Below are 12,274 nucleotides of genomic sequence, written 5' to 3'. Positions count from 1 at the left end.
TTCAAAAGTAAAGTTTATTACATGAAAAAAGATTGTAATTCAGAAATTAACTCGTTTATGTAATCTCCTATCCCATAGAATTTTCACAATTAGTAGAGTTGCTAAAATTAAAGTCCTGTGTATGTGGTAATGGGTTTGATGTAGATAATTGTATTGTTCAATTCTCTGTATATGTGACCGAGTAACAATTTTTGAAGCAAAGCAATTTTTCTTTCAGTAAAACACACACCAATCCTGCTCAAAGCCTTCCAAAACAGTGAAGAGGAAACACTGCCTAACCCATTCTATGAGGCCACACCTAATACAAAAGCCAGATAAAGACAGTACAAGGAAAGAAAATTACAGACCAGTTTCTTTTATGAATATAGATGCAAAAATCCTCAGCAAAAATACTAGCAATTTTGGGGAGCAGATGCAGTTCAAATGGTTGAGAGCCTGCTTCCCACATACAAGGTCCAGGTTCAAGCCCCAGTACCTCCTAAAAACAAACAAAAAAATACCAAACAAATGGAAAAGCTAACTCTCACTGGGGAGCAGATATAACTCAGTGCTCGAACACCTGCTTCCCATGTACGAAGTTCTGGGTTCAGTCCCCAATATCTCCCAAAAAACAACAACTCAATCTGAATCCAACAGCATATTAAATGGCTTATACACCATGATCAAGTAGGATTTATCTCAGGTATGCAAGAGTGATTCAACATAAAGTCAATTAATGTAGTATAACCCATTAATAGAACGAAGCGGGGGAAACCACATAATCATCTCAATTGACATAGAAATGGTATTTGACAAAATCCAGTACCCCTTCTTGATAAAAACACTTAAGAAAACTAGGAATACAAGGAACCTTCCTAAACATGATAAAGGACATATAGGAAAAATCCATAGCAAACATCATATTCAACAGTGAAAGACTGAAAGCTTTCTAAGATCAGGAGTAGGACAAGGATGTCCACTGTCACCACTGTTACTCAACATTGTACTAGAGTTTCTAACCACAGGCATTAGTCAAGGAAAAGAAATAAAAGGCAACCAAATTAGAAAGGAGGAAGTAAAACTTTATAGATGATAAGATCCTATATATAGAAAGTCCTGAGAAGTCCATAGTAAAGCTATTAAAAGCAATAAAGCAATTCAGCAAAGTGGTGGCATTCAAGATCGACATGGAAAAAGCAGTGGTGTTTCTATTCTAGGAATGGATATCCTGAAGAGAAAAAAAGTTAAGTCCATTTACATCAACAACTAAAAGAATGAAGTATCTAGGAATAAATTTAACCAAGGATATAAAGGACTTTTACACAGAAAACTAAAAAATGTTGCTTAAAGAAATCAAATAAGACCTGAATAAATGGAAAGACAATCTGTGTTCATGAATTAGAAGACTAAATATTGTGAAGATATTAATTCTACCGAAATCAACTTGCAGATTCAACACAATTCCTGTCAGAAGTCTAACAGCCACCTTTGCAGAAATGGAATAGACAATCATCAAATTTATATGGAAATTTAAGGGGCCCCAAATATCAAAACCATCCCAAAAAAGAATGAAGTTGTAGGACTCACACTTTCCGATTTTAAAACATTACAAAGCTACAATAATCAAAAGAGTGCCATCTTGGCACAAGAATAGCCATATAGACCAATGGACTTGAATTGAGAGCTCAGAAACAAACCCTTGCATTTGTGCCAACTGATTTTTCATTAGGGTGCTAAGTACACTCAAACGTGAGAGAATAGTCTCTTAAGTGGTGCTGGAAAATCTGCATCTCTGCCTCACACCATATACAAAACTGAAAATGCATCGAAGACCTAAATATAAGAACCAAAACTATAAACTCCTGGAAGAAGATACAGGGAATCATCTTCAGAACCTTGTACTAGCAACAACAAAAAATAGATAAATGGTATTTCATCAAAATTAAAAACTTTTTTGTATCTCAAAGGACTTTATCATGAAAGCAAAAGGACACAGTGGGAAAAAATATTTAAAAACCACATATCTCATGAGGGTTTGTTATTCAGAATATATAAAGAACTCCTCCAACCAAATAAAAAATGACAACCAATTGAAAAAAGGAAAAAAAAACTTGGACATTTCTCCAAGTTTTACAAATGGCCAATAAGCACACATAAGGATGTTCAACAATATTAGCCTTTAGGGAAATACAAGTCCAAACCGTAATAGATAAAATGGCTATTATTAAAATATAGTAATAAATGAAAATAACAAGTAGAGAGGATGTGGAGACATAGAAACACTCATTCGTTGTTGGTGGAAATATAAAATGGTACAGCTGCTGTGGAACACTGGTGTTTCCACAGAAAGTTAAACATATACTCAAAAGAATTGAAAGCAGGGACTCAAATAGACATTTTCACACTGATGTTCAGAGCATCATTATTCACAATAGCCCAAAATGGAAGCAACCCAAGTGCCCACCAACAGGAATGGTTAAACAAAATGTGGTATAACCATAAGATGGCATATTATTCAACCATAAAAAGAAATGACGTTCTGATGCCTGTGACAGCATGGATGAATCTTGAAGACCTCATGTTGAGTGAAATAAGCCAGACACAAAAAAACAAATATTGTATGATCTCACTGATATGAAATAATTAGAATAAAAATTCAGTCAGAAACTAGAATGCAGGTTACCAGGGGCTGGGGTAGGGGTAGCTAATGGGACAGAGTTTCTGTTTGGGGTGATGTTGGTAATGGATGGTGGCAATTATAAATGTAATTAACATCATTCAATCATATTTGAATATGGTTAAAAGGGGAAATTTTTAGATTGTATGTGTGTAAATAAAATACAAAAAAAAAAACCTCTGCAACAGAAGCAGTGAACTCTAAACTATGAACTATAGGTAATAATATAATTATACTAATATTGTTTCATCAGTTGTAACAAAGGTTCCACACTAATGCAGAATATTAATAATTGGGAAAACTGTAAGGTTGGTATATCTCATCTCCACACTTTCTGCATGATTTTTCTGTAAATGTATAGCTTCTTTAATATATACACATGTAATCAGTGAACACAGTATAAGATCTGTAGTTGAGTCATTCGTGTTATAGAAAGTCAGTTTCTGGGTTGTGACAATGTACTTATAACGTACAATAATTTTTAGTTGGAGAGGTTGGTGACGGCTACACAGAAACTTTCTGTATTATTTTGACAACTTCTTGTGAGTCTTAAACTGTTCCAAAATTTGCAGTATTTTTTAAAAATTTTAGCTTTCTCCCAAACGCTTTTCAAGCAGAGGATGTGCTGTACGGAGCCTGGCGCTTCCCGCCGGGGCTGCGCGCCTGACGCCGCCCTTCGCCCTTGGTGTGTTGCAGGGCTGTCTCAGCTCGGGCTCCAGTGAGAAGGAGGCAGTGCTCGTGAGGTGCTGAGCGTTCGAGTGCGGAGGGTGCAGAGCGCAACCTCGGCGCCCAGAGGAGCATGGACTCCTCGCCCCATCGTAACCAAGTGTAATAAACGTGTGCTACATCCTTTAAAACTTGCCTGAGGAGATGACAGATCTTTCTCCATTAATACCTGAAGTACCTTTTCACTAAAGTGCACCCGTGCACTGGGGTCTGCCTCCACCTGCGCCCCCGAGAGGGAGCCAAGTAAGTGGCCTTGGCGGGAAGCTTCTACCGGGCTTTGGGGCGAATGCCAAGTGCAGCAGCAGCCCGCGCTCGGGCTCAGGATGCCGTCCCTCCCCGCCGGGGTTCCTCTGAAACACTGGTCAAGGGGCCGAAGGACAGGATGAGGAAGAGGGCTGTGTTTCAGGCATGCCCAGGGCCATGGTTGTTTGAAAGTCTGCTTACTTCCTGTCACTTTGTGTCTCCAGAAACAGGTGTGACATCTACCTTGTCTACTTACAAGTCTTCTACCTTGCTGAGGCTTGTGCCTTGATGGCTGCTTTTAGACTTTTTCCCCGTGCATACCTATCTCTCCCTGAAAGGGGGTGACGTCCCATGACCCTGAGGGCCAGGGCTTGGCAGTTAGAGGCAACTCATCCTCACTCCGCAGAGGGTGGGAGTGGTTTCTGTCACAGCGGCCTGTGTCGTTCCTGTGCGCATGGCGGGTGCGCACATATCCTCACGGTGTTTGAACTGGAATCAGGTGACTGAATGAAAGGTTGACGTTAGGTCTTGTCGTAAGAGCCCTGTGCTTAAGTCGTGGGTCATGGGCCGGCTCTTTAAGGCCTTAGCTGGCACTTAGCTGTTGGGATCATCCCATGGAGATGAAGGGATACCAAACCACAGAAGTTGGTAACTCACATTCTCAATTAACAGCGACTCTTTCCTTCAGCAGTTGCTACCAGAAGAGCAATATGGATTTCGTTTCCTTGGGGAGGGTGCACAACCACTCGACCACTGCGGCAGTGCTGAGGCTAGCTTGCGGGGGCGGCCAGCCTTCTCACTGAGGTTATGTTTGTGCCAGACCCTGAGTGCGGAGTGGGAGCTGGGAAGGAAACGTGAGGGGAAGAACGAAGGCAAAGGCACGTGGAGCTGGACATGCTGAAGGACACCACTTCGTGGGTGATGGCCTTGGAGCCAGGGGGCTGAAGAACAGGTCTGGAGCATTTGTGCAGGGCCCCATGTGCTGTGGTCACCTGGTGGGCTTTATCTGGCACATGCAGGGTAGGGGCTTGCAGGGTTCCCAGCAAGGGCTTCCTCAGATCAGAGGGGTGGTCTGAAAAAAGCACTGTGTTGACAAGGTGAGGGGTGGGCTAGGGCAGAGAGGTCGGCGGACGCGCCTGCCAGGAGCCCTTTCCACATGCAGCACACTCGGCCCGGGGTGTTGGGCAAGTGCTCTGTCTCCATCGCCGCGTCCTTCAGGGGCTCCTCGGGCTCTTCCTGCCGGCCTGCTGTGAGAGAAACCAGGGGCCTGACCTCCGTGTCTTCAGACCAGAAAGCAAGGACGCAGCTGGGTGCTGTGACTGACAAACAGCTTCATGGGATAAATGAGCCAGGAGCGCCCGACAGGAGAGCAGCGTGGTGGTGGGCGTCCCTGGCCCCAGCGTTCCTCCCCACAAGCAACATGGGCAGCCACCTGGCCAGTGGGGCCGTCGGCTGTCGTTTATGGCAGTGTGTTCACACACAGTCACTCCCTGCAGTCCCAGGCATAGGGACACCGCCAGGCCAGCAGCTCAGAGGGAAATGCTTCCCCTGAAAGGATTTAGTCAGACTGGGGATGCAGGGGTCAGTTAAGTAGCCGCCTTTGTTAGTGCATTTTGCAAACGGGGATGACTTGGTGATGAGCCAAGGTCCTTTGGGCCCCAGAGCCACAGTGTGACCCAGCACCCGTCACTGGAAGCTGTTTCCACTCATGGAGACCTTCCCCACCCATCCATAAGCATCTTTCCATTCTCTTAGCCTTGCCCCACATTTTCCCACCAGACAGACCGCCTCAGCCTCATTTCCTTATTCTTCATTGTCCTTTGCAGTGGGCGAGGGGAAGGAAAAGTGGCCTTGGCTATTTGGGGCCTTTATTTTTTCCAGATGGAAATAACTTTGCCCTTTTACCAGTTGAGACAAAACACCATAAATGATTAGGAGTCGTGAGTCAGGCCCCACACATGCCCTGTGCATGTGGTCTCTAGCTCATTTTCGGATTTCTGGAGAATAAAGATGGCGGCATCGCCTGCCTGGTGGGAGGTTCTGAGGGGAGTGTTGAGTCTCTTTAAGCATTTAGCAGAGTTGTGTGGCACATGGTGACCTCCCAGTAATTATGGTGATAACTGGAAAGGGTAATACATGCTCACTGTAAAAAAAATAACAGAAAATAGAAGGAAAATAGAAGCCACCTTTATCCCCACCCACCACCTGTTTATGTTTTGAGTCCTTCAGACACTTTCTGTCAGGGTGAACAGACTGGCGGCCTTGTGTCTGGGGGAAATCACCGCTCCGTTCTGCTGTCGCCGGGTCGGGCCGCGCTGGGCAGAACCCAGGCCTGGCCAGCCGCAGTGTCTCTTGAAAGGCCTGCTCCAGGTAGAGCGAGGGGAGGGGCAAGCTGGCGTCCAGGCTGCCGTCCCGCCTGGGCACCGGGTGCCTGTCGGAAGGACACAGGCAAGCTGAGGGTGTCGGCTGCACCCCGGGCCGCGGCTGCAGGACCAGAAGGTGCACCTTTTGTTTGTTTAAGCTTTATGAGTTGTCTCTCTACACGCCTCAGTGGAAGAGCCTGAACTGAGACAAATAATAAATCTATACAAGGATTTTTATACATCTAGTTTGGTGACATTTCACTTAACATATGACATCATTTCAATATTTCAATACTCCATTATTTAAAAGTGGTGTTGTTTCTACCAGTTCCCTATGTCTGGCTACGTGCCTTTTTAGCTCTGTGATATTCTAAATATTGCTTTTGCCAACGTCTTTGTACCCCCATCCTTGAAGGCTTGTCTGATCATTTCCTTAAAACCCTGTACATAATGGCAAAGTCAAATGGCTGCCCTACTTGTCTTTCAGTGGTCACTGCCAAGTTACTCTTCACTTCCTGGGTATCCTAAATAAGCAGGGTAATACTCTCATTTTTCTTCACCCTTTCTGAATTCTTAGTGAATCAGGAATCTATACTGTGTTTATAAATTGTTAAAACTCAAGTTACCTCTCCATTATCACCCCAGTTCTTTCTGGCTCACTTTCCATTTCTCATCCTGCCCCCACCCTCAGGACTTGCCTCATTCTGAAGTGTCACTGCCCTGTGTCACCATGGATTCTGATCAGAAGCATCTAAGTTCCCCCTGGAGTAAACATTTCCTTTCCTGGGCCTGTGGTTTGTTTTAACTTTTTTTTTTTTTTTTTTAATAATTTCAAGTTTACAAGAAAGTTGAATAAGTATTACAAAAACAATACATAAGGAAGTGGATGTGGCTCAAGCAATTGAGCACCTACCTACCACATGTGAGGTCAGTGGTTCGGTTCCCAGTGCCTCCTGAAGAAGACAGTGAGCTGGCGCAACAGGCAGGTGTGGCAAGCTGACATGACAAGTGGCACAAGAGGAAAACACATAATAAGAGACACAACAAAGCAGGGAACGGAGGTGGCTGAAGGGATTAGGTGCCTCCCTCCCACATTGGAGGTCCAAGGTTTAGTTCTTGGTGCCTCCTAAAGAAACAAGACGAACAGCACAGCAAGTGCAAACAATGGGGATGAGGAGAAATGAAATATTTTTTTAAAAATACATGCAACTCCAGTATACCCTCTACCCAAATACCCAGATTTGCCAACTTTTAACATTTTCTATATCATTCAGGGCCTGTGTTTAATCACCTATAAAATGAAAAAGTTCTTCCTTAGCTTATTCTTTGATGTCTTAAACTGGCCTGCCTATGTCATGATTTGAATTGATCTCCAGAGGCCCTGTGCTGAGTTAGCTTTTGGCACCTCTTTTCTGTTTTGTCGTGTTCATTCTCTCACTGCTTCCTACTGTGTGTGAGGATGTGCTGCTCTATCGTTACAGCAGGTTCTCCTTATTTCCCATCATTTCTCTTCCTTACATTGTGAACCGCCAAGTGGGGGACTGTGATCCTACGATGTGCAGTGTGGAGGCCGCCTGTTCTTTATAGGTGGTGTTGGTTGTAGTTAGGGCCAAGCAGCACTGGAGGTCATAGTTTTAAATAGTAAAGAGTATTTTGCGTCTTGATCTACTAATAAGAAAACAACTGGATTTCAGCTTTGTGTGATAAAGCAGGATGAGCTCCGCCTAGGAAGCATGTTTGACCTGAAACTGGCTGAACTAGCCTGGAGCTAGCCAATAGAAATATGTGGACCACATGTATGATTTGAAAAAGTTAAAAAAAAAACAAAACTTTTAGTATAAAAATGTTTTATTTAATATACTCTACCCAATATATTATTTCAACCATTATTGAGGTAATCTACATTCTTTATTTTACACTAAGAATTCATAATTTAAAATCTGGCATTTATTTTACACTTAGAGCACATCTCAGTTAAGACTCCACACTGTCAAGAGTGAGTTGAGGGAAATGGATGTGGCTTAAGCAGTTGGGTGCTCACCTACCAAGTAGGAGGTCCTGGGTTTAGTTCCTGGTGTCTTCTAAAGAAGATGAGTAAGACGGCGAGCTGACACACCAAGATGATGCAGTGAGATGATGCAACGAAGAGACACAGGAAACAGTGAGAAACACAAGCAGGGAGCAGAGGTGGTTCAAGTGATTGGGTGCCTCCTTCCTACATGAGAGCTCCTGGATTTGGTTCCCAGTGCCTCCTAAAAAAAAAAGATGAGCAGAGAGTAGACAGTAAGCTCAAACAATGGGGGTGGGGGGATAAATCTTTTTTAAAAGTGAGTTGAGCTGAGAGATCTGAGCTACTAGGTGTCAGAGTGGTTGATTAAGACAACAAGCCAAAATGAAAGTAACAGTCAAGACTTTAACCACTTACTGTGATGGTGTAAGCAAAAGGCTAGCCCAGAGAAGGTGTCAGGTCCCTCCTTTTCCCATGGAACAGCCCCAGGGGAGAGCGCAGTGGATCAGAGCAGATATGGGGGTGTCTTGCTGCTGAGGGAACACTGAACCAAAGGTTCCTGCAGTTTTATGGACACGGGCTGGGGGGAGAGGTGCAGGTAGGCAAGGGAGTAGGAGTGGAAAAACACTGCATGGTGAGTCAGAGTGGAGAAGAGTGTCTTCAAGGCACCCTGTTCCCCACCTCACCCCACAAAGAAGGGTTCAGAAGAGATGCCTGGGGAAGGCCTCAAGCTGGGAATGTGGAAATGTGGGAGAGCATGATGACCCTATGTCCTTGACTGAAACTGCTTTCAGAGACTGCAGGGTCCTAGCTGTGTGCCAAGCCTGGAGTGGGGAGAACAGTGTATCCCATTAGTCCTGCCAGGTGAAGCCTTTGCACTTGGCTATGGCCAAGCTTGAAGGGTCACACATAGGTTTTTGGCCAAGAGCCAGACTCTTAGACCACATTCCAAGTGTCCAGGGACCACGTATGGCCAATGGGTAAAGTCCTGGACAACACAGTTCTAGACCTAACTTGCAGTTTACCAAAAATACAAGGTGCACAAAAAGTTAAACAACATGAGGGGGCATACAAGTCTATATTGTAGGGTAGTCTATCAAAAAACTGGCCTACACTCTTTAAAAAATGTCATAAAAAAGGAACTATGACAATATAAGGGACTTATTCCATATTTTAAAGGATCAAAATACATAAAACCAAGTGCAATATGTGACCTTAATTGCATCATTTGAAGAACAAGACCTTAAGAACACATTTGGAATGATTTGGAATAATGACTTGGAACTGGAAATTAGATGAGAGAAATATGTAAAAGTGGTATTGTTGATCTTATTTTTGAGACACCGGCTTATGTTTTGAGGTTTAAAGCATACAATGTCTTCTGCTTTCAAATGAGTGGGATGGGGAATTGTCCATGTGGAGAGAGCAAATGTGATGAAAAGTTAACATTGTTGAATCTAGTAGAAGGTATGCTGGGTATATACTGAGCTAGGAATGTTCATGGAACTATTTTAGTTAACTTTTTTGTATGTGTAGGAGGAAAAATAAAAAGCTCATTCAGTCTGCCATGTGGAGAACAGATTAGAAGCAGCTGGAGTGGAAGTGAGGCGCCAGTTAGAGACAGCAGTGAGCTGGGCAAGTTAGACATCTGGAGATGGAAGGAGTGACAGAACTGCTACAACTCAACAATGAAAAGTACAAATAACCCTATTTAAAAGATGGGCAAGGGAAGCAGATATGGCTCAACAGATAGAGCTTCCGCCTACCATATAGGAGGTCCAGGGTTCAATACCCAGGGCCTCCTGGCCCATGTAGTGAGCTGGCCCACGTGCAGTGCTACCACACGCAAGGAGTGTCACTCCATACAGGGGTGCCCCCCGCACAAGGAGTGGCCCCTGCTCAAGGAGGGCAGCCCCACGCAGGAGGGCAGACTGCCCAGGAGTGGTGCTGCCCTCACGGAGAGTTGACACAGCATGATGACGCAACGAAAGAGACAGAGAAGAGACGATATGAGATGCAGCAAACTAGGGAGCTGAGGTGGAGCAGGAGAATGGTTGCCTCTCTCCCACTCAGATAGGTTCCTGGAGCAGCCTAATGAAAATAAAAAGACATAGAAGAACACACAGGGAATGGACACAGAGCAGACAATGGGGCGGGGGGGGGGAAGAGGGGGAGAGGAGGGAGGAGAGATAAGAAAAAATAGGGAAAACTGTGTGAGAAAGGGCAAAAGATGGTAATTCTGTACCTTCTGCATTTTCCTTCTGTAAAACTACAGCTGCTCTAATTAAAAAAAGGAAAAAAAATGGGCAAAGTACTTGAATTAGGCATTTTCTAAAGAAGATACTCAAATGGTCAATAAGCACGTGAAAACATGCTCAACATCACTAGCCATTAAAGAAAGGCAAAGGGAAACTGTGAGATACCACTTCACACTCACTAGGATGGCTGTTATTTAAAAAACAAAATAACAAGTGTTGGCAAAGATAGGGAGAAATTAGAACACTTGTGCATTGCTAATGGGAACATAAAATGATGCGGCCACTGCAGAAATCAGTTTGATGGTTCCTTAGAAAGTTAAACATAGAATACCACTTGGTCTTGCAATTTCACTTCTAGGTATATATGTGGTCCTGGCAAAGGGATAGACCCATAGATCAATGGAACAGAATGTAGAGCCAAGAAATAGACCCACACAAATATGGCCAATTGATTTTTTTAAAGATTTTTAAAATTTATTTCTTCCCACCCCCTTGTTGTTTGCAGTTGCTGTGTCTGTTTGTCATCTTTGTTTCTTTAGGAAGCACCTGGGACCTTTGATATAGGAAGGATGCACCTAATTGCTTGAACCACCTCCATTCCCGGGTTTTTCTGGTCTCTATGTTTTTTCTTCTTGTGTCTCTTGTTGCATATTTGGCCATCTCTTGATGGCAGGTCTTCTTGCTCTTACAACTTCATGGTGAGAGGTTCTTGGGTGACGCTGCCACCTTCACAGCCATGACTGGAGCCAGCATGCTGATGTAGTCCATACCCTATGACCAGACCCCCAGCCTGAAGCATCTTTCTTGGCTGCTACGTTCTGGTGTCAGGGGTGCGCTGTTGGCTTCCCTCACGGTCTTAGCGGGCCCTCTTCTCATCAGAACTGCTTGGTACAAGCCAGCATTGTGGGCGGCCTCTCCACCACAGCCATGTGTGCTCCCAGGAGAAGCTCATGGACTTCCCCCTGGGGGTGGCCTGGGTGTCATCTTTGTGTCCTCACTGGGAGCTGTGTTTCTTCCAACTCCCACAGTGGCAGGTGCCATTCTGTACTCAGGGCAATTTATGGTGGATTAGTTCTTTTCAGTGTGTTCCTCTGTATGACACCCAAAAAGTAACCCGCCACGCCAAAGTGGCCCTGTTACCTGGAGGTCAAAATTCAAGACAAAGCATGGACCTAGGCTGTGGGAAGATGGCAGAGTGGGAAGCTCCAGGAATCAGCCCCTCCACCAAAATAACTGTTGAACTGGCAGGAACGGTCTGAATCAATTATTTTGGAACTCTGGAGTCTAGTGTAACACTGCAGCCTCTGGGGAAGAGGCGGGTAAATTGCAGCAAATATCAGTGAATTTCACCTTCCCGAAGGGGGCTACCATCCTCCAGCCCCCACCTCCGTGGCCAGTAGCAGTGAGGGCTGCAGCCCAGGCTCCTGTTGCAGGGTGCTGTACCAGGGCGGGCTGTAAGAAAGGACCTAGTCCTGCAAAAGCCAGGGGTGTGATCTGACCACTGATCACTGCTTCTCATCAACCACTTCAGGGAGCTGGGGTTTGGCTCTGAGGATGGCCACTGTTCCAACCCTCCTTAGACAAAAGTGATACATGAGGCTTAAAGAGATAGGACCTGTTTTTATCCCTCTCTTTTTCCATTCCATGTTGGGAGCAAAAATAGTTTGGAAAAGTCACGAATTGAGGCCCCAGCCCTCAAAAAAAAAAACAAACACAAAAACTAGCAACCCCAGAGGAGTGGGAGCACTATATTTCCAGAGTTTTAACACCATAATACTCAGGATATGTAATTCTGAACAAAAAAAAAAATTACAAAGACAAAAACAGGAAAGTATGGGATACTCATACATTAGAATTGTTTGACAAATAGTTTAAATTAACTGGTCTTAGTAGATAAGTTCAATGCCTTAAAGAAATCCATCTACAAAGAGCTAAGTGAAATGAGAAAAACATCTGAACAAAATAAAGAGATGGGAATTTTTAAAAGTGTTGGAGAAAATGGTGCTCACTGGGTCACGGA

General features: G+C 44.3%; 1 protein-coding gene across 1 annotated transcript in view; it reads left to right on the top strand.

Moving 5' to 3' along the window:
• Nucleotides 1-12,070, top strand: part of GRK4 (G protein-coupled receptor kinase 4) — a 116,400-nt gene extending 104,330 nt beyond the window's left edge. Inside the window, exon 17 of the mRNA XM_058301345.2 lies at nucleotides 3,353-12,070. Within this exon, the coding sequence (XP_058157328.2) occupies nucleotides 3,353-3,406 (54 nt within the window). The 3' untranslated portion in view covers nucleotides 3,407-12,070. The remainder of the gene's footprint in view (nucleotides 1-3,352) is intronic.
• The last annotated feature ends 204 nt before the right edge of the window (nucleotides 12,071-12,274 follow it).

This window comes from Dasypus novemcinctus, chromosome 1 (assembly GCF_030445035.2).
Source record: "Dasypus novemcinctus isolate mDasNov1 chromosome 1, mDasNov1.1.hap2, whole genome shotgun sequence".
Taxonomy (NCBI): Eukaryota; Metazoa; Chordata; class Mammalia; order Cingulata; family Dasypodidae; genus Dasypus; species Dasypus novemcinctus.
Note: the sequence above shows the minus strand (reverse complement) of the source record. Positions and strands in the feature narration are given on the sequence as shown.